Below are 22,058 nucleotides of genomic sequence, written 5' to 3'. Positions count from 1 at the left end.
CTATGCTGAGGTGAAACTTGTGTTTTATTTCATGGCCATTGCTTCTCATCCTGTTGCTGGGCACCACTGGAAGGAGTCTGGCATTATCCTATTTGCAGCAGTATTATCTCAACTAGGCATTTCAATTTATTTTATCTAAAAATTCCCCCATACCTTTGCTCTGTTCAGGCATTAAAATACGTGTAAGGGTTTAAGCCAGCCAGTAACTCAAAAGCCACTCAGAAGCCACTCACTCACTCCTCCCTGTATTTCCTACACCCCCAGCAAAAATCAAGGGTGGAAAATCTCCAGGGTGGAAAATCAAAAGAATCTAAACCCCATGAGTCGAGATAAGAACAGTCCAGTAACTAAGATATAATGCAAAACCCACCAATCAATGCCTAGACAGACCACAGCAGTGATGGCCTTCAGTTTATATGCTGGGCATGACGTGCTGTGGTATGGAATATCCCTTTGGCCAGTTTGGGTCAGGTGTCCCTGTCTCTGCTCCCTCCCAGCTTCTGGTGCCCTTCCTCACTAGCAGAATATGAGAGACTGAAAAGTCTTCCATTGGAGTAAATACTACTTAGCAACAACTAAAACATCAGCATGTTATCAGCACTGTTCCCAGACTAAAGCCAGAACACAGACCTGCACCACCTACTAGGAAGGAGAAAAATAGCTATTACAGCTGAACCTAGGACAGTAAGTCTCAAGGATTTTGAAGAAAAAAAGGTCTTGAAGTTACAAAGAGGGCAAGCACCATTTGCAATACCACAACAGACCAATTTTTTTAAAAGGCAAAATATACACAGTTCATTAATCAAAGCCTTCTCTAAATAAGAGACCTTTTTCCCCTAGCAGCACATCAAACTAAAATTAAATAAAACTGGAATGTGTGTGGATATGCTTTTCTATTTGTCACGTATCTCAGTGAATGTGTTCCGTTATGCTGCAATTAGCCCCTGTGCATCAACATCGCCAGGTAAGCTTAATATTGAAAGTAACACATACAGGTTGGGTAACTACCTTTCTATCCATACATACATAAAGACATCAGGGCAGCTGTGTGCTCCTTTTTGTAGCTGAAGCCATTTCATTTCCTCACCAGCAGTTACGTGCCACACACTTGTCACATATGGCCATTCCATGAAGTGGAGTAATGCTTTGGGCATGCTTGTGTCTTGAGTAGAAGGCCAATCATAACAATGCAACAGCTCACCGCCATTGTTTCAGTCACGCTTTGTTCAACACTATGGTATTATGATAGCTAGGTTCCTTATGTTCTTGGGGAAAAAATGGGACAATAACTTCCAGCCTCACAGTATTTCAGTTAGTTTCTCTGCTTTTATTAACAAGCATATAATATTAATTGGCAAAACACTGGATACAAGCTTCACTATCATAAAATCAGACATTAAGCAGTAATCCCCAACGGCTATTCAGACAAAGCTAGCCACCAATAGTACAAAAATTACACAGCAACACAAGGCATAAAAAATTGTAAACTTTCAAATGAAGCTAAGCCAAAAATATGGTTTTACACTGTGACAATTCCAGAATCTTTATTATGCCACATATGAGGATAAAGGCTTAGTGGTTGCACTGGCTTATTGTCCCTTAACCATAAAATCTTGTTGCAGGAGGAAAGAACAACCTCTCCTTTTGTCCAGGTAAATCACTTGAATGTAAGATTCCACTAAACCAATGCTTTAGTTTCAAATTAAAAAAAAAAATGCAGAACATCAGTACTCAAAAATCCTTCCTTCACATGAATGACCCCACTGCTTTCTGTGGAACTGTTGAAGCTATTCATAAAGTTGGCAATATAAGTTTCCATAGAACTGGATGTTTAATTCCTATCCTACCACTATGGTCTTCTCAAGTCATTGTGGCTTCAAAAGATTTCCAAGAAGCCCTAAGGATGATCAAGCACGGGTCAAATAGTAGGACCAGAGCTTTAATCTGTCTACAGATGAAACTGCAACTCCATAGTAAAACATTACTGTTGACTTGCAACAAGACGCAAGTTCCTAGAAAGCATCTGTACCACTGGGAAGTCTTGATTAAAGCACAGATTGAAGCTCAGTTCCACATTTCTTAGTGTTTTTCCCATTGCAACTTCTTACTTCAACAACAGATCTCAAAAACTTAGTTACAGTTAATTATAGCTTATGGAGGGATTCTAGTGTGTAGGACAACCTTTTGCCCTGCTACCAACTTTAGGTAGACTAACTGAAGTGTAGGTGGCATCAACATTTCCATTGAAACATCCAAACTGATTACCTGAGGAAATACAGAAACTTGATTTCTCTGTACAGTCAAGGTTTCTGCACAAAATATATTTTAAGTACTTAGTAAGATTTATCTTGCTGATGTACAGACAGGTTGGCTTTTTCCTATTATCTTTAGCTCAATGGTAAGATGCTGAATGCTGTAAAACAGGCTAGTTGTACAGTTTTATTAATCATCCAGTAGAAAAAAAAAACTCTATCAATCTCCTACGACTATGTTATAAAGACAATAAGAGCCAGATAAGCTTTTAAAGGCTCATAGCCTATTGGGAAAAAATAGCACCATTATAACTGTGGTCTGATATTTCTTATCATCCAATATCCCCAGAGGTGAGTGTTGTGTATACTATTGCACAACCAATAAAAACAAATATTCCTAGGTTTGATGGTACACAAACATACCAGACATAACAATGGCACAAAGCATCTTCAGATAGGCTGCAAGTCTTGCTGATTGCTTCCACAATTCACATTAAGGTTTCTTGCAAGATCATTTATTTTAAAATATTGCTGACAGACAGTTCTTGTACTTACACAAATTTAAACCCCACACTTCACTCTGAAAATTAAAACAAACAAACAAAAAAAAAAGCAAACAAACTCAAAACTACAAATCAAGAAACAGCCCCCCAAAATCATAGCTCCAAACAAAAGACCCCATTTGACAACTCAGAAAAGCCATCTACATTCCTTTTAAATTTAGCGGTAAGTAGATGCTACATTTACAATTTAAACATATGTCTAATAAATGCATGTTTCAAACCTATTGCACAAAAGCATAAATAATGCTTTTTATCCATACAGAACAAAACCAAACAAAAGCTATTCAAACTCAATGTAAAATGAAGAAGCTTGTAAAAACATCTTACAATTTCATTTTATATGCCCGTAAATAAAGCTGGACCACTGAAAGAAAAATACTTGGATGGTAAAATAAGACAGAAGGCTTAAAATAGAATAAATAATTTTATAAAGTTAAAATTTAAAACCCCCAATCTTATTTAAATTCAATACTATATATTCTGTCTGACTTATCTATTTTTAATGAAACTATATTTAATGAGACTCTGAGCCTGGGTGATTTATCAGTCTCATTGCTGCTGAGGATAATGCAACAAGATACTTCTTTACTGCAATTATTTACCAGCAGAAGCAATTGTGATAACTACATCACCGTAATGGCATCTTCATGAAAGCCAAAATAAACTAACTTGATCTCACGAGAACAAAGAGATATCTATGCTGAGTCTTAACTCTGAAAAGTATCAGATTTGTTTTACCTAATATAATCTTGATCTAAACTAATTGTCTCTTAGGCTTCACAGAAGTGAAAAAAGGCTCTGACCCTAGGACACCTCCCTCTGACCTCCATTTAATTGCACTGTAGTCTTTTAGTAAGGCTAAAGGAAATGAACACATAGTCCAGACACAGTCACAGTTTCTGTAGCAAATAAATTGTGACATGTGATTTAAAAAAATAACTGGGTGGCTTTTTATTTGTCATTTTTATTTTTCTTCTTTTTACTGGTGAGGTTTTATCAGATTAAGCACATTGCAAAAGTAGTAACACACAATTATGAGTAAAAAAAAAAAAAAAACCAACAGGTGCAGGTAGAGGGGTTGGAACTGGATTATCTTTAAGATCCCTTCCAACCCAAACCATTCTATGATTCTATGAATACTGGCTTAAATGTATGTATCAATACAGGTATAAGCAGTTTTAAATATATTCATAGCACCATAAAAATTCAAGTGATTCTGAAGGTGGTTATAAACTTACAAATATACGTTCTATACTGTAGATTGTTACAGCAAGACATAGATTTGAAAGACTTGTGAATATACACGTTTGTAACTGATTTCTCAGCTGCACACATGAAGTACAGAAAAGTACTAAAATCCCAGTGTGCTTCAAAAGCACTGCATCAATATCATTGTACAAAGTTTCTGCAGTACACACACTCTGAGATAGGCAGATCTCACACATATATATTTGCTTTTATGTATATATGAATCCTGATTAAGTCAGTTAAACAGAATGCTCTAATTATATGTCTACATCAGGTACAGACAGCGTCTGTATACTCGGGGTGCACAGAGGGAGGACACTTACAGCCCTGTTTATATTCTCAGTGCCTCAGTGGCTAAAGAAAGTCCTTATTTACAGCAGGACAGTTAACAACCACGGAAACACCTCCAAAAGGCCTAATATGTCAGTTTGTGTACACATCCATACCACCTGCATTCACTGTTTCATGAAAAGATTAGAAAAAATGGTAGACTCATTATCTCATTTGTTCTTTTCTGCCAGTTCCAGTACAGTTAAAGACAGGAAGAAAAAAAATATCCAAAATACATATATTTGAGTTCACAAACAGTAAGACAAAACCATAGCGAAGTTGGATTCCATTGCTCATATGGATGTACACCACTCCCCACCTGCCTTCCCAACCCAGCCAAACCCAGCTGTAGAATTCTGCATAACTCAAATTCAAATGCAGCTATCCCATATCCTCATCTGCAAGGACAGCAGCACTTTTTGGCCTTTGTGTAGTTCTCTCTTCGATTTCCACAGTTCAGTAAAATCCCTTTCATTCTCTGTTCACACACTTTTTGATTTCCTTCCCGTTGACATCTGTGACTGTAATTAAAAATGAGGAACCCTGTTTTCAAACATAAACACAAGTTGGAACATCCGTTCTGCACCAGCAGAGGGCTGAAGACTCCAAAGACATGGACTCCAAAGTCTCTCATGCTGAAGAATGTGGTGCTTGGAAAACTCACGAAGAGAAAGAGGATTTAAAATGCTTGGATAAATATTTTGCAGTATCAAATTCCTGTTATCAAGTAGCAAGTGACACTTTCTAGCAGAAGAGGGGAAGAAATACAGCTAGAGGAAGCAGGACAGTTAGAGACAAACTTGTTTCCTTATCCAAAGACAATTTATATTTAAAAAAAAAAAGAAAAAAAATACAGGCTTTAATAATAGGAATAGCAACAAGCATTTTCAGCTCACTGGAAAACTCTTCCAAAAATTAGAAAGTTAATGATTTCCAGCTGTCAATAACATGGCATAGCCTGTTCTCAGTGACTTGACACTTATGCCAGAGAAACACTCTTATCCTACTATATATGCTGTATCATAATGTATGCAGCTTGCAGAAATCACTTTCAGCCACTTTTTCTGAAAAGCTAACTATCTCAAAAAGCCTTGCAAAAAGTGCTGTGAACCCTGCTAAATGCTATTGAGGGTGCATTCTATAACATATATAGTTAAATGTGTGTACAGATGTATGCATACATGCATGCATGTGTATTATCTTGCATCCATTAGTGCTGATGCAAACAAAATTACCAGTTAAGGCCAGAAGGTGCTAACATAATCTTGTCTGACCATCCCCCAACAGTTAGGAATTGTGCTGAAGAAAATACTATGGTTTCACAAGAAAACAGGTAAAGGAAACATAAACCTGCTCATAATGATCAGAGGAATTCTTAACAAATGAAATGAAAACTGTAATATCACCCCAAAGTAGCCCAAGAGACAGTGCTTCAATAGCTAGTGAGAGCAAATTCTCTCTAAATTAAAAACCAATTTCTGCAAGCCACAACTCATAAGAAATGTTTTGGGTTGGTTTTTCAAAGTTCACAAATCAAGCTCTTTTGAGTATTCGTCATTATGTGGTGCAATTTATGCCACAGCAAAATATCAGGGCACATTAAAATCAACTGCAATAATTTCTATTAATCTTACCAAATCAACATGCATCAGGGAGTATCGAAACTTTACTAAAACACAAAGCAAGGGAGAGCAGTAACTGGGAAAAATGACAAACCTACTGGTTTCCCAGATTTTTAGAAGTTTTCAATGCAGCATAATAAATTATCACCATATCATTAGGTATTTTCAATGGTCTACAGAATAACTTGAATAAAGCCAATGCAATCAGGCATACTATATAAGACAATAACACTTTGCAAAAATATAGTTTTTAAAGATTCAGAATGTGAAAAGTAACTAAATGCAACTTGGTGTCAAAAGCAACATTTTTAAATCACTCCACAACATTCTAACGTATTTCTGTGTAATTGTAAGAGACAAATCAGGCCGAGCTACATAGAACTGTGAAGTGCTTTCAGTATCTGTAAACTTAGTGCTGGTAGTGTCTTGTTGAGTTGCGACTTACTTCTTTTGTACAAAAAAAAGTATAAATATTTTCTGTTTAGAATTCTTGGTAGTATATCCCTAGAAGAAATATTCAGGACAGTCCACTATGAAAGCCCTACAGTCTTCTAAATTTATTCAGCTGGTTTGTGTCATGTGATTAGTGATGCACTAAGAAGGTGCCAGATGATAGTCTCTGCAAAAAACTCTGTCCAGAAGGACAATAAAGTTCTCTTACAGCAAGTCCATTTTGGGTCTGTAGTGTAGCAGTAATGGTGCTTTCTGCAAGACAGAAATATCAGATAAGTTCAGAAACAAAATCAGAAATAACCTGTTCAGTAGGCAAAACTTATGTTTCATAAAGTTTAAATGAATGATCAGAGTAGCTATCTGCCCTGTCAAAAATTCAAAGACAAGATGCAATCTCATCAGTGAAGGTCAAACAAGAGGTGAATCCTTTTACTTTTTTGTCTCAGGAACTGATCCGTTGAACTCACAAAACCCCATTCCCATTAAGAGAGAAACGCAGATGTCTAGAAAGCAGTGTAAGAGCACATGGTACTTCACATCACACAGCTCTCACGTGATTCCTCTTCTGTGAGTGTATTCACTGCTTTTTTACGAATAGGAAAAACTTCTACCATCCACAACATCCTGCATGAAGGAGCTCTGTGTCTCATGTAAAGAACTGCTTCCTCTTGTCTGTTCTAGACCTCCCACCCTCCAGTTACATTTTACATCCCCCAGCTCTTTCGCTTGAGAAGGCAACCGATGCACAGTTGTGTAGATTTCCATAATCAAGGCAAATAGCAGACTTGCAGAGATGCACAATTTGATTCTTCTAAGCCAAGACAAAAAAACAATTCCCTGCTCCCACCTGCACCTCTTCTAGAAATGCACTGAAAGCCATCAAGTAGTTCTACCTCAGTGTACACCATAAACTTTGACTGCGTCGCTTGTCCTTTATGAATACTACCTCTTAGTTCAAACATCCCCAAATACACATACACTGACTGTATAGGTGTGACTTGCCTCCTAAGTGTTCTATTTTGCAATTTATTCTTACACTCATTTTACTTGAGCTGTAATTATTAATGTGATAGCTTATACTCAGAATGAATGCTCCACTGTTTACTATTCAGTCTGAAGGAAGTTGTTTAAAGAAACCACATTTAGCAAGTCAAAGATGTACATTTTTAACCAGCCTTGTTTATGCCCACTACATGCTACTAGAAGTTTCCTTAACTAAGGCAGACAAGCACTGCAGTTACTGCCTCTGCTTTAGAAGAAAAAGATTCCTTGAGATACAGAAGAGAACCATGCTGAAATTTGATGCCTTTTCTGCATCACAACTGATTTCCTCACCTATGTGGATTAAAACCAGTTTTACCTAAAATAGATAGAAATACTTTCTTATGGCTTCCACTTCCTTTGCCAGACTTGATAACAATTCTGACAGTTGAGGCAGTGTTCCCTTTTCCCTTGCAATTAATGCTTAATTCCTCTCTCCTTCATTTTCTTGGAAACAAAAAATCGATACTTGGTGTTCAGGGATGCTGTATAAATCCTTATTGAAGAATCTTTTGATCAAGTCTGCAGTTACTCCAAAATAGTTCCAAGTGATGCCTGTTTTAGAGACATTTTATTTGTCCACTTCATGATTTACTAGGAACCACTGTGTCATACCTTAAATCTCCATCTAGTAACAACTACAAACTTGAGCGTGTGGTCCTTGCCAAGAATCTCTTCATTGCATAATATGTCCAGCTGACAAAACAAAGGCAACAGTTAATGCACTAGGACATGTACATGGGGCAACATATTTCAGATAATACTACAAATGTTTGTCAAGATTTATTTTTCTTTGAAGACACTGGAAGTGGTCATCTTGCACCTTCTCTGTAGACAAAAAGAGTATCAGGAGAGAAAAAGCATGTCTTTTCTTATCACAGAGTGCCAAAAAACCATGTTTGTGCCTACCTACGAAATATTGCATGGACTGGACTTGACTGACTTAACTGGTTTAGCTTCCCAAACAATACTAATGCCCTTTCCTTAAAGCTTCACATGCTTTTAAAAAGGCCCCATAAATAATCAAAGAAACAGAATTCACAGATCTCAAAGACAGCTCTGTTACTTAACATATGATGAAAATTGTCTACCTGACCTCAGCCAGGTGGCTTTCTGCTACAAGGATGCATTAAAAAAAAAAAAAAACAAACCTATCTGCCACCTCCCTTATACACTATATTTATGGGTCCTTTGCAGATACTCAATACCTATTTTTTCATTTTTCTATCTCAGTGCTGAAAGCTCTTGATATTAGAAGAAGTGAGGATATAAACACAAAAACATGAGGATCATATGAGTCCTAATGAGTTGAACATGCACTAAAGCAGGGAACATGCATGAAAACACTAAGCTCCACCAAGGTGACTTATATCAATACCGCTTTACCACACAACACAAGAAGACCTTACTGGGCACGCAGTTCACATATATGGCTCGTCTAATTGGCAATAGCTCAAATCTGCAATAGTTCATATGCCCACAAGCTTAGATCCTTCTACTATGTACCTGTTACCTGGTAATTGTACACTGATTACACCACAATTTATGTACTCTTTAAGAAGGTAGGGAGGGACTGCAAAGGAATAAGCAGTAGTTCTGGAACCTTTTCCTTTAATAAAAGCCAGGGAAGTTGTTATATCACAGACTGACACGGTGAAATGGGGAGCTTAAACAAACACAAAAATAATCCCTTCTGAACAGTGATGGTAGCTATGTTGATGCTGTGCTACAGCCAGCAGTCAACCACTTCCAAGCCAGCTGAGGACAACAGGAAATACGGTCCTGTTCAAGAAGGCTAGCAGAAAGCTTGAGGACATACTCTGACCATAAGAGTGTGTTGGTTTGAAGCGCACAGAAGCTAGAAGGAAGAGTGATACAGATGCAAACTGACTGCTGGAGAAGCTCAAGCAGAAAGGTGTTAATAATAGACTTGAAAGCAGACGATCTGACTGAAAAATCTTACTGAAATTCAGTGGATCAGTGACATAATGTGGGGGTGGGAGCTCAGAGTCACTTGAGATGGCTAAAGTCTGTGACCAAGACCCAGCAAAGTGGTAAACAGAGGCTGCATTCATATGTTTCACTGCCGGTAATTTTGAATCTGAACTAAAAGTGCAAAGAATTGCCTTTCTTTCTGTAGTTTTCACCGTAAATTGTTTCCGTGATTCCAAGTATTCCCTGCAGAGGAATGGAAAAGTAGGTACCTGATAACCCTCTATAGTCATGGTAAGCACAAACTTCAGGCTGAGCTTCACTGAAAGCATGAACAAATACCTGTGGTGCTTTCTCTTAATCTGAGCTCCAGCAGTGCAAGCGTTTAATACTGCCTGTCCCCTGCACTGTGTGTGTAATCTCTGAAGGGCTAGGGTACACCCAACCACATGGTGTCAAACAAAGGACCTTGCCGGAGTCCATTTCAACACACATGGAAACACAGAGCCAAGCCTTTTAGCTCAACTATTTATATATAGACATGAAAAGGTGCAGAACAAACTAAGAGCTCTATAGCTTCAAAAAAGGATAAGAAAACAGATATATAACATATAATTAAAGAAATAGTGTATACTTCTCTTTTGTGAAAACAGAATCAGACTAAAAGAACAACCCCGCACTTTTCACAAAGCTTTTATATCTGGAAAATAACTTTAAAAAATGAAAATATTACCTCATTGAAAGAAGAAAGGTTTAGTTTTTTGGCAATGAACTTCTTTAGATGCAAGACGGTTGCTTGTGCTGAGCAACGAATCCATTTTCGTTTCAGTCCACGCAATTTGCTGCTATTGCATTCCAAGCAGATGCTTACCTTCAGGAAAAAGCAAATGGGGTTGGCTTGAACAATTTTCTGCAGTCCCCTCTATGTATTCCATATGCAGTTTTCATTAAGACAACAAAGTGAAAAAGTACGATACTAGTATTTCTTAAACTGAAATGCCCATTTAAAAAACCCCACAACATCTTCTAACATCTGGTCAGTTTAGTGATAGAACCAAACTGCAACCAAAACAGATCTAGACAAAAAAGTTCAAGAAAGAATTTTTGATGTTGGAACAAAACTGCGCCAGTACAAATTCACTGGCTGCAAATAGCTCAAGGGGACTCTATATCAAAAGCTAGAGTAAGATAAGCAGTAAAAATACCACTGCCTATTTTTAATGACTGCATCTAACATGACTTCTTGCTTTTAATGCAATTGCTGAATTCAGTTTAAAACAGAATTTTAACAGATGTTTAAAAGAGAACTTAAAGTTTAAAAAGAACGGATACAAATGATATGAGAAATTTTCAAAATTCTAAAGGTTATCCCTCCAAAAGGTGTCTCTGATTTCTATGCTTCAGTTCTCACCTCTTTTCTCATCCAGCTATTCACTACTTAGTTTAAACTCTTTGTGATGGTTTACTTTATCCACTGAGAGGATTTAGTACTAGGGACAAGAGCTTTCAAAGTTCTCTTATGCTGCAATTTAAAAGAAAACATCCAAGTTTAATTTACCTTGTGCACACATTAACAGGAAAGATTAAAAGGGAATGCTTGTTTATTCGAAAAGGAGATTTAACTTTCAAACATGCTTTGTATTTACAACCCAGTGATGAACTTACCAGCTTTCTTACTATTTTTATGGTACAGTTATAACACTGTCTTGTATCAGAAGTTTAAAACAAAATAAACTGTAAGTTAGTGAAAGTGCAAAAGGTTTTATTCATAATTTTTAATACACATTCAGCTGAATGCATCACAAGCAAACTGGGATATACTCCTTCACAAGGTGGGCCAAATAACCTGAATTTATTTTGAAAGTAAATAAAGACTTTGGAAACCTGTGAACAAGCAGTCAGAACTATCAAATGCTAATGCAAATGTCTTTAATCTATTCTCCATTCCTGACAAAACAGAGTTGGAACTCATGCTCGCATAAAAGCACTGGGCAACATTGTATCTTGTTTGCATCAGGTGACAGAAAAAGTAGCCTAAAACAGTTTTTCTTCTCTGTTTGCCTACCAAAGCACTAAAGCTAAACTACACAATAAAACTAAAACATGCTCTGATGAGCTCACCTGTTCGTCACTTCGGTGGTAGTCATTATCTTCTTCCTGTTTTTCCTCTGAAGTTTCTTTGTTTGAATTTTCATCTGGTTTTGTTTCACCTTATATAAGAAACCAGATATATGTGATAACACTCAACAGCAGCTTGTAATGCTGGTATGACTAAACAGCACAGTTCAGGACTGCAAGATACAATAAGCTTTGCTCTTCCCAAATCACGCTTGTCTGCTTAGGTAATGCTAGCTGCCAACGGCACGAAAGAGAGAAATACATACATACAATACGCAACCTTCAGTTCAGCCCAGAAGCTGGACAGTTTCACAAAGTCTCCATGTAGGCACTATTATGGAAATCTCCTTACTCCACTCATAAGCTACAACTAGGTGAAAAGAAAGATTCTGCAGACGAATAAGGGACAAAGCAACAATCCTACACTCACTGTACTCTTCTGTGTTATACACCAACTGTAACTGTAATAAACCAACTAGGCACATTACCTCCAACAATTCTATTCATCAGTTTACTAGCTGTCACCCATGCAAGAAAGAATAAATTAAGGACCATTTACCATTTCGATGGGCATCTAGGTGCTGTTTTGTAGAACATGTCTCTCCTTTGATGTCCCCTGGAACTTCCATGCCCAGTTTGTGATAAAACTCCCTTTGCTTTTTCATTTCCGCTGTTTAAAATTGTAAATATTAATCCCTGTAATAAAGTTCTAATGCAATATTTATGAAGTTATTCCAAATCCCTTCCTCTTAAGTGAAACAGGCCTCCCAACAAGTAGCGCTGTTGTCAGGATTTACTGTTCTTCTACCCCTGCTATTTCTTATGTCACACTTCATTTTTTGGAGTTAGAATACTACAAAATCATCTGTATAGCTACTATTATAGTGTTCCTATTAGCATGAGAGTATTTAAAATACTATACCTTATTATGAAGCCTTCTCACAGCCAAACCTTTCTTTCTCCATTTTTATTTGTAGTTAAAATTTTCAGTATGTGAGAAAATTTTTTCAATGTTCTATTCTTTGAGAATGTTTTGGGTTTGCAGCTAAAGTGACTTAAAACACTGCATTTTAATGAAAGTGGCAACATACATTAAGACAAAAAGTACTGAGCAGGTACTAAAAGGACTTATTTAGTTGAATAGATCAGTCTCAAAAAGGAATTCAAAAACATGAACTGAAAATTACCTGCTAAAAAGGATTTACACAGTAGCAGAAACTGAAACTAAAAGCTGTTCTGCATTACACTCTATCTCTGAGAACCCTAGAAAATTGGCACAACAGGTTTAAGTACACAGTTTAACAAGAACAAATGACAGCTACAGAGTGCCAACATTCAAAAGCTAAACTATTATTATTCTGCTTTATCTAATATTACTTTTAGAACAAATACCCTGTCTTTCATCCCACCACCCCCAACTGCTGCTAGCATAGGTATGAAAATAATCACCAAAAATTACACAAATAAGGAACAGATTTTGCATCAGTGCTCCCCCTCATCATTTTCATCACCTGAAAATTTAAGTGTTAAAGAAGTATGTGCAAAATGACTTCTAAAGAAGGTCAGATCACAACTCACCTTCTTGGAGGCCTGGTACAAGTTTGTAAACAATATCTTGCATTGTTCTGTCATGACTAGCAAGAAAAGAACAAAATCAAAAGTTTAAGCCAATCATCTTGATTCAAAACATTTCTCTTAAAAAAAAAGTTCTAGTACTAAATTGATGTAAAATCTCTAAATTCACCTACAAGAATTAATATTCTCAAGTCAGTATTTATGTCAAACAAGAGAGAACAGCAACACGAAACAAATTTTGAAAAAGTGCAGACTAAGACAGAAACCCAATTGAAGTTTGAGAAAGAATAGTCTTGGACATGGGGAAGATGATGAAAATTACATACTTGCCTATATAAAGTAAGTATGACACTAGCACCCTCAAAATTCTTTGACAGATTTGCAGTAAACTCATTTTTATCACAAAAGAATCCAGAACATTCTGTTTCTTACCCTACAGACTCATCTCTCACATTTCTAGATAACTTAGCTATATTTATAAAGCTTCTCCAAAACCACAAGAGTTCACAGAAAAAGACCACAACAATAAAAATCTTACTTTCCCTTAAAACTCAACATTTTAATTGTGAGCAACACTACATAGCTCAGAAGCTTGTTGTGTGGCTCAAATTAAACAAAGGTAATAATCCTACTGAAACTAGAGCAACAGGCCTGGTTTTAATTACCAGCTCACCTGGACAAAACTCTGGTTTAGTCTAAAATAGGTAATTTCTCGGACTGAAGCCAAAGCACAGCACTGCACCAACTACTAGGAAGAAAATTACCTCTATACCAGCCAAAACCAGGACAATCAGCTATCACTATTAGGTCAGAGGTGAGAATCTAACAACATTCAAAACCATGAAACAGAAGACAGATTTCATTTACCTGTTTTCCAGAGAGAGGGAGATGGAGTGTAAATCTACATTTTAAGACACAAATCACCTGTCAATTCTTTATTAATATATGTGTGTGCGTGTGTGTGTGTGTATAGGCTTGTATAGAATAGGCTTGGCAGCATTTTGTAACTAGTTCAGACAAAATACTTTCTTTGAAGTGTATTCAAGGACCAAAACCAAGTAGCAAATCACTTTCTAGTTCTCTATTTGGTGCTGTTTCCTGGCCTCTTTTGGCACAGAAAATGGCTTCTGAATCAATGCACTGGTGTATTCCTGTAGCTTTACATAGAATCATAGAATAATTAGGACAAACATGCTATCTTAAGTGTAATTTATTAGTTCTATCCTCTTAGCATCTACTTGTCCCTTCAGAGCATACACTCATATAGGGTATTATCAGTGTGTCATACAACATATTATCAGTGTACACCATTACTCTTCAAATGCAAAAACAGCATAGCTAGTTTCAGGCTCCCGATTCAGGATCAGCTTGAGCAGTGCAAGTGTGTATAGAACATCGACAGTTTTCTCTAAAAGCGAACAGAAATCAAGCTCATTTTCTATAAGCACTGCTTCAGAAGTTGTCACGGAACTAAGAAGAGCACACTGAAACAGTCACAAATGAAAACAAACTCTATATAAAAAGTTGAAGATAAAACACTACTTAATAGCAGCAACAACTATTGCAATCACACTGTCACGATGGATTTTCATCAGAAGTTACTATAGTTCAGTAAATTCAAAGGAAAGCACTAAAGGAAAAGAAATGTCTTTTCTGAAAGCAAAAGGGAAAAAAAACACCACCAACAACAACAAAACAAGAAACAAAATAAAACTTAGTTAAAAAGAAATTAAAAAGGAAACAGATTAACAATACCACATTCATGTTAGGTCAGAAAGTGAGAGGAGTCTGTCTAGGAATCAAAATAGAACAAAGGACAAGATTGTTCCATTCTATCTAAGCCAGTGGTCTAATATTTTTGCTGCTGCCATGCTCTTACCTTTTCCTATGTACTAAATAGACCTTTGAAAGATCAGCTGAGCAATAAAGCTGAAAACTTTTTCTCTCATTACTGTCAGACACTGAAAAGCAGTGTTCAACAGAGACTATTTTGAGGATTTTGTAAAGGTATAATTTCTACAGATGTTTTGTTTATGTAACTTATATGACAGAGACAAATACAAAATAAGAGATTACTAAATCCAATTATAACTCACACAAATTTAACAGTAAAGTGCATATTTTGCTTGCTTTTAAGTCTGACAAGAGCTAACGGATCTCAAGAACTTGCAAATTCATAGCAAAGCTTGATTCCATATTTCCTCAATCACCTTCAAACTTCCTTTTAAACGTTTAACATGTTGATAAGTAAGAAAATTTAGGAAAAAGCTGTGCTATATTAACGTGGTTGAAACAGTCTAGAGTGAAGATAGTTGCACTTCTGCTTTCATACTTACCCAATATACTGTAACGGGTGGCTCTGATGTATAACAATTCTACAGGTCGGACAAGTGTTGTTTTCCTCCAAATATTTCACTAGGCAGCTTCTACAGACTAATAACAAGGTCATTCATAATTAAAAAAAATAAGGATTACAGGAAAAAAAGTAAGTTTTTATCCAGTCAGAGAAACATACCTTACCGTAATGTACACGAAGTTAATTTTTTGCATCATGAAAGCATGATGTCAAATCATGCAGAATAGTTTTCAGTATCTTTCATTAATGTTCTTGATGCAGGGAAATGATGCACTAGAAATAAGGCATCTGTACCTAGCCAGCGTCTTCCTAATAATACATACAACACACAATCCCACTCTGGAACTGACTAAAACAAAAGGTTCTAGGAGCTTACCAAACTCTCAGCAGGTTACCATTATATTTATTGCACTATTCAGCTTCCACAGATGCTATTATAAGGGCCTGTACACCTATTTGCTTTAGGCATGGCCACATAGAGAAGTGCACAGTGGCAATGAACCCAACACAAAGAGATATTCCGAAATTAGATACTTTTAAAAAGAAAACTTTTAAGAAGTGGATATCCAAGTGCCATTTTAATTCTCACTTTCACAGGGCACACAGCAGTTAAATTTCCACCATAAAAAAAAAAAATTACATTGGCACAGACCTTTAGCATTTTTTAAATTTCTTTGCAGAAGTTGCTAAAGCAGTCACTCATTATAGGAAGATTATAGAACAGAGCCTCCCAGAAACTATGCTAAAGTACACAGAGGACAGGGAGGTGATTCAAGACAGCCAATGGTTTCACCAAGGGCAAGTCTTGCCTGATCAGCTTAGTAGCCTTCTAAGGTGGACTGATTATATCAGTGGGCAAGGGAAGAGTCAAAGATGTCATCTCTCTGGACTTCTGTAAGGCCTTTGATATGGTCTCCAATAACATCCTTCCTCTCTAAATTGGAGAGAAATGGATTGATAGATAACACTATTCAGTTGATAAGCCATTGGCTAGACAGTCACATCCAGACAGCAGTGCTCAATGGCTCAATGCCCACACGGAGATCAGTGACGCTCTCAGGAGTCCATACTGTTATCTGTACTGTTTAATATCTTAAGCAACAACATAGGCAGTGAGACTGTCATCAGCAAGTTTGTATATGGCTTCAAGTTTGTACAGTACAGCTTTAATGCTCTCTTCATTCGCTTTGTAAGAAAAGCAGTTTCTAGTAAAACACACATTATTGTGGTTGATGCACAGTAGACTTTTTTATTTTAACTAAAAACCATTAAAACAAGTTGCACATCAAGTTAGAAAAAAAAAACAAACTTAATTATAATTCTACTTACAGGTATGTAAGCATTCTGTTACTGTAGTAGCATCAATCAGGTACCCATTGCACAGACGACAGGTTATATGGGCATTAATGTCCCAAAGCTTAATCTTTCTTGTTAGCATCTTTGGTATCTGCAGAAAAGACATACAATGAAGTAACACATCTGTAGTGACCAGGTCAAAGTCATTTGGGAATAAATGATCAACCAGAATTAACCCTGCTTATGTTTATACAGCTTTATGCTCTCTTATATTGCATATGTGTGTGCATGCACAATGATAGCACTAACTTTAAAAGACCTTCACAGACGTGAAACAATGTAAAAACCACACTATTTTGCATGTTAAACATTTAAACAGCATAGAAAATAGTCTTTATCGAATGTTGTCAATTGCCAAGTCCCTTTTACCAACTAAGGGACTTGGGTTTAAGGTGAAACCCTACTATTTTAGCAATCTAAGTGTCATCACATTCAGGTAGTGTTGAGGAAACATTCACAAAAATTTGGAGACAGAAAAACCCCACAGGTATTTGAGAACTGAAAGTATTTTGATAATTGAAAGGTAAAAATTACTAGGTCTGATCTGGCATAGTAGGTTTAACCATGCTTTTACATAAGTGTTTGCCCTGTGCAAGTATATTTAAAACACAATTTTGAAGCTGTGTCTAGGTAAGAGAGCTGAGAACTAAACCTTCCAAAATACCATTTTGTTTAAACTCAAGTTAATTAAAGAACACATTATAGGCTACAATAGTCTCATTGGCAGAGCTGCTGTTTGTTGCACTAGGAAATCTGAATTAGATCAGAGCAAAGGATGACATAACCACCATTAAAAGGCAGTTAAATCCAAAATTAAACATTAAGCACCTCACTTAACTTTTTCTTCAGCAACCAATTGCTTTTAGAGAAAACACTACACAACACCCATGCCTTAACAAACAGTTGCCTTTAAAGGTAGCTATATTTTATTTTTCAAAATATATTGAAAAGAAAATTGTGCCCTTACCACAGTTGGACAGCACCTGAGCTAATGAACAGAGCAGGCCAAACTAGCTTACAACATGCTACATTTGGTTCCCATGCTTCAGAAGTCAACAAAGTACACTATTTTCCATTAAAGTGACTTCACTATCCCTGGCTCATAAATACTAGTTTTCATGTAGCTTAATTTGGACTACAATTCAAAATACAAACAGCAACCAACACATATTCCCCAAATTTCACATAGTAATATTGTAACAGGGTTGTCTGCTCTTTAAATGTCTCTTCCCCCCTATACTCTCATGTTTAATGAAGTAGTATTAAGCAAAAATAATTACTAAAAGGCAAAATTCCACACTAATCTGAACTACACCAGCACTGGCAAAGTACTTTATATTCCATGCAAACCACATCCAACACCTACCCACTAAAATTTGTATTGTCTTATACAAAAGTGGCTAGAAAGACTTACAGTTCTCACTCCTAAGAAGTATATGACACAATGCTATATTTATTTTATGGTATTTGAGGTTTCTAAATTAAGCTAGTAACTAGCCATTACGGAAGAATAAAAGCACTACTTGGTTCTGCAGTACACAAGATAGGTCAGAATGTATGCTAGGAAACTGAATTACTTTTCTAAACTGTATTTTATACGTCTATTTCTAACCAACTGAAAACCAGTCACACATTAAACCCTTGGATGCATGAGGTCTCCACTTAAGGAAGTTACTGCATGGAACAAGTACATGTCAACAGAACGAGGGAAGAGCTACTGAATATCACTCTAAGAAGAGTTCAGGAGATTTCTTAAAACCACCAGTTAAATAGAAAGCACAACAGAAAATGTAGAGGAAGAAGATAAATTAAGCTACAAGAATGCTTCAAAAGGCAGTATCAATACAACTCTAGTTACTTGCCTAGGCAAGAATTCAGAGAAAGGTGTTCAGGATCACCACAGACTGAATCCAAGCACTAATAAGGCAGAAGAGCCAAAGATACTACAGTGAAAACTAAAACACAGAAATTATTTGTTTTCCAGAAAATGCATGATACTTCAGCAAATAGACAGACACTACAGAAACAATCACTGCCATTAGAGAGAGGAAAAAAACAAACAAACAACAACCCACCAAACAAAAAAAAAAAAACACCCCACCCCATACACAAAAATAACCCTGCAACAAATAAACAAACAGTTCAGAGGGGGCATACATAATAGTATAAGAACAACGAATGAACCATGCAATTAAGTTATCCTATATAAAAGAAGGCAACTTCAGAGGACAGACGATAACCTGAATATTTACAACATCATTTTATGACTCTAACAGCCCCTTTTTCGCAGTTGAACACTGTAAACCTTAGGCTCCCTCTAAGCCTCTACAGCAGTTAACAGATCACAAAAATACCATACCTTAATTTAGCTTCTAGAACGCTAAAGCTGATCAAGGCAAATACATAGAACACAGAAGACCATTAGCTCTTCTGCACATTTACCTGCTTGAATAGTACCTACTACAGCAAACAACCTAAATAAACTGTAAGAACTGTAGGCAACTTCCTGAGACTCTCAGTCCACTGACTGAACCATGACATTTGACAAACAATTGAAGTTTCTCACTCTTAACCTAGCCAATAACTGAACACTAGCACCAAAGCACAATCTTTCTCCCCAAAACCATATTGGTGGAATAGGATGAAGTACTCTAATTCCTTAATTCTGCAATCACAAAACACTTCTCAACTACAGATGCTTCTTTAAAAACAAAACCCAACCCAAACCAACAACAAAAAAACAACCAAACAACCCCCCCCCCCCCACACACACACCAGCCTGAGCCTTACCTGTTTTCACAGGAAATGCAAAATGCAAAAAAGTGCTCCCTCAGCAGGTCTAGCAGGTTACATAGATTCTTAGCATAATGTAAATTGGAAGTAAACTCCAAACAGCTCTAATCCAACCTTGTACACATAATTCAAGTTGCAGTAAGCCTACTCCTGCTGCATTCTGAAAACCTTAAATAATGCGTATTCCACAACCCAAGTAACCTGTTCCAGGGTCTGACCACTCTTACTGGCAAAAAGTGTTCCTACTATCTCGTAGGAATGTCCTGTGTTGCAACTTGTGTGCAATCCCTCTCATCCTACAATTGTGCACCTCCAAGAACAGTGCAGCACTAGCTTCTTGATTTCTGTCCACAGGTGTCTTGCAAATAGCAATAATATCTTCCCTTCTTCTTAGCCTCATTTTCTTTAGGACTTCAGTGAGCACAGCTTAGGAACCAGCAGCACCAGAATCTCCGACAGTAACTGCAGAGCCACATTTAACCCACGTTGTTAGTACTTCACACTGGGTATTATTTTGGGGTCAGAACACAACAAATCAACACTGAAATGTGTTAGATAAATACAGAAGTTTCTTAAAGTGCCTAAAAGAGAATGAAGAGGTCCTGTTTAAAAAAAAAAAAAAAAAAAAAAAAAAAAAAAAACAAGTAAAACAAAAAACAAGAGCCCTGAAAGACTGGGTTAGATCGATCTTTCTCTTTGAAAGACAAAGCCTACTTTCCTAAAATCTGCCACTTATAATTGCTGAATTGGATGGGAGACATAATAGAAGAACTATCAAATTCAATTTTGAAGAGCCTGCTTTCCTAACAGCTGCAAAACAATGAAATATTCAGAAACAACATCCCAACAATAGAAAAAGAAGAGGCAGTCAAGTCCTCAAGTGCTGGAACATGAAATCCCAAACACACAAAACGTTCCAACCATCCAGCTAATATGCAAAAATTATAACTTGCACAAAGATCAGTACTTCTTCACCTTGGTTCAAACTGACATTAATTTATTCCACACTGTTGGCATGGTGTCAGCCTCTCACTGTATGATAAGTCTTATATCACACCAGGAGAAAGTGAGTGAAGACAATTACAAAGGCATCTGGACTAAATTCCCAAGTGAAAAACAGTTAAACAAACAAAATCAACACACACAGTCTGGTGAGGTTCACAGGAGATATGGACACATCAGATAGCTAAGTGGTTTTGTTCATGCTGTGATGAAGTGGATGCCACTACATCCACTAACGAAGTGTTCTGGTTAGGTGAACAAGCAAAAAGGTAAGCAGTATATTACAGATCTCGTTACTAAAACTGTGTTACCAATAAGACAAGCCCAAGTACCTCTGTACAAGCTTCCACCTTTCACAGAGATTTCAGCACTGAAAACTATTATTCACAGAAGTTAACAGAAAGCATCAGCAGAGGGACTCCTCAGATGTATTGCCTTACCATTTATATATAAATTAGCCCAGAATAGTTTGGCTTACATGTGGCATACCTCTTAAAACAGCATTTCTTTTCAGAGTCTGCCATCCAGAGACCTGAAATAAACAGGAAAACAGTCTGAAAGTTAACATCCAAAATTCCTCAAAATCCAGCTGCTGCAAAGAAAACCTTAGCACAGTAAATTTACCTAAAAGTAGCTAAGTATCTATAATAATTAAAGATAATAGTGGGATGGAGGCACTTCTGAGTAAGAATAAGAAAGGGTGGAAAGACTGCCAAAAAACAAACAAAAAAAAAAAAAAACCCAGAATAATAGTCTATTATGAAAGGACATAGAGAAACAATGAAAATTACTCAAAAATCCAAGAGGTCCTATCACCATATGATGCCAAATGAAAAGAAAATCTTTATCTTCACAAATGACAAGGAAAATGACCAAGTAAATAAGCAGAAACCTTGAAACACAACTTATGGAATAGTGATCAGTCTGTAAAAAGAGATTTTGGATTGAAGATACATAGCCAGATGAGTAGTATTCTCAGTTTTCAACCTATATTTGCAAGTGATCTGCTCACTGTGATATGTTTCTAAAAACACTTTCAAGGAAATAATACATACTTCCAGAGCCACTAGATATTTTCCAAAATAAAATTATATTTTAAAAAAACCCACCAACAACAAAACACAACAAGAAGAAGAACAGAATAAACTTCAAAAAAGAACATACACCACAATAAACTACCCTTTTAATCACCTTTAACCAGAGGATAAATTCATATTAATACATTAGACTGACAGAAGGCAGCAGTTTCTCTTATTTATCCACACTGGAAATCACGTTACAGAGACAAGTAAGATGTACTACTACTTCTGTCTTCCTGCTCCAGAAAATCAAAGGCATAGCCTGTAATTGATTTTACTGTGATATTGCTAAGGGAATTACAAATACAATGAATCAAGATCCTAATGATAGCGCTTGG

At 36.6% G+C, this 22,058-nt stretch overlaps 1 protein-coding gene across 4 annotated transcripts in view; it reads right to left on the bottom strand.

Annotated features, from left to right (window-relative positions):
• Window positions 1–1,306: 1,306 nt before the first annotated feature.
• PCGF3 (polycomb group ring finger 3) overlaps window positions 1,307–22,058 on the bottom strand; it is a 55,429-nt gene continuing 34,677 nt past the window's right edge. The window contains exons 2-10 of one of the 4 annotated variants that reach the window (XM_031054265.2): window positions 21,131–21,173; window positions 16,820–16,937; window positions 15,471–15,567; window positions 13,138–13,193; window positions 12,119–12,229; window positions 11,563–11,651; window positions 10,175–10,312; window positions 8,125–8,205; window positions 1,307–6,720 (exon numbers count right to left, since the gene is read on the bottom strand). In XM_031054265.2, coding sequence (XP_030910125.1) covers window positions 6,673–6,720; window positions 8,125–8,205; window positions 10,175–10,312; window positions 11,563–11,651; window positions 12,119–12,229; window positions 13,138–13,193; window positions 15,471–15,567; window positions 16,820–16,928 — 729 coding nt within the window. In that variant the 5' untranslated portion in view covers window positions 16,929–16,937; window positions 21,131–21,173 and the 3' untranslated portion in view covers window positions 1,307–6,672. Of the gene's footprint in view, window positions 6,721–8,124; window positions 8,206–10,174; window positions 10,313–11,562; window positions 11,652–12,118; window positions 12,230–13,137; window positions 13,194–15,470; window positions 15,568–16,819; window positions 16,953–21,081; window positions 21,174–22,058 lie in introns of those variants that run through there. The other 3 variants (XM_031054262.2, XM_031054266.2, XM_005154867.4) reach the window with 3 other exon arrangements.

The sequence above is a fragment of the Melopsittacus undulatus genome, chromosome Z (genome assembly GCF_012275295.1).
Source record: "Melopsittacus undulatus isolate bMelUnd1 chromosome Z, bMelUnd1.mat.Z, whole genome shotgun sequence".
In the NCBI taxonomy this organism is placed as follows: domain Eukaryota; kingdom Metazoa; phylum Chordata; class Aves; order Psittaciformes; family Psittaculidae; genus Melopsittacus; species Melopsittacus undulatus.
Note: the sequence above shows the minus strand (reverse complement) of the source record. Positions and strands in the feature narration are given on the sequence as shown.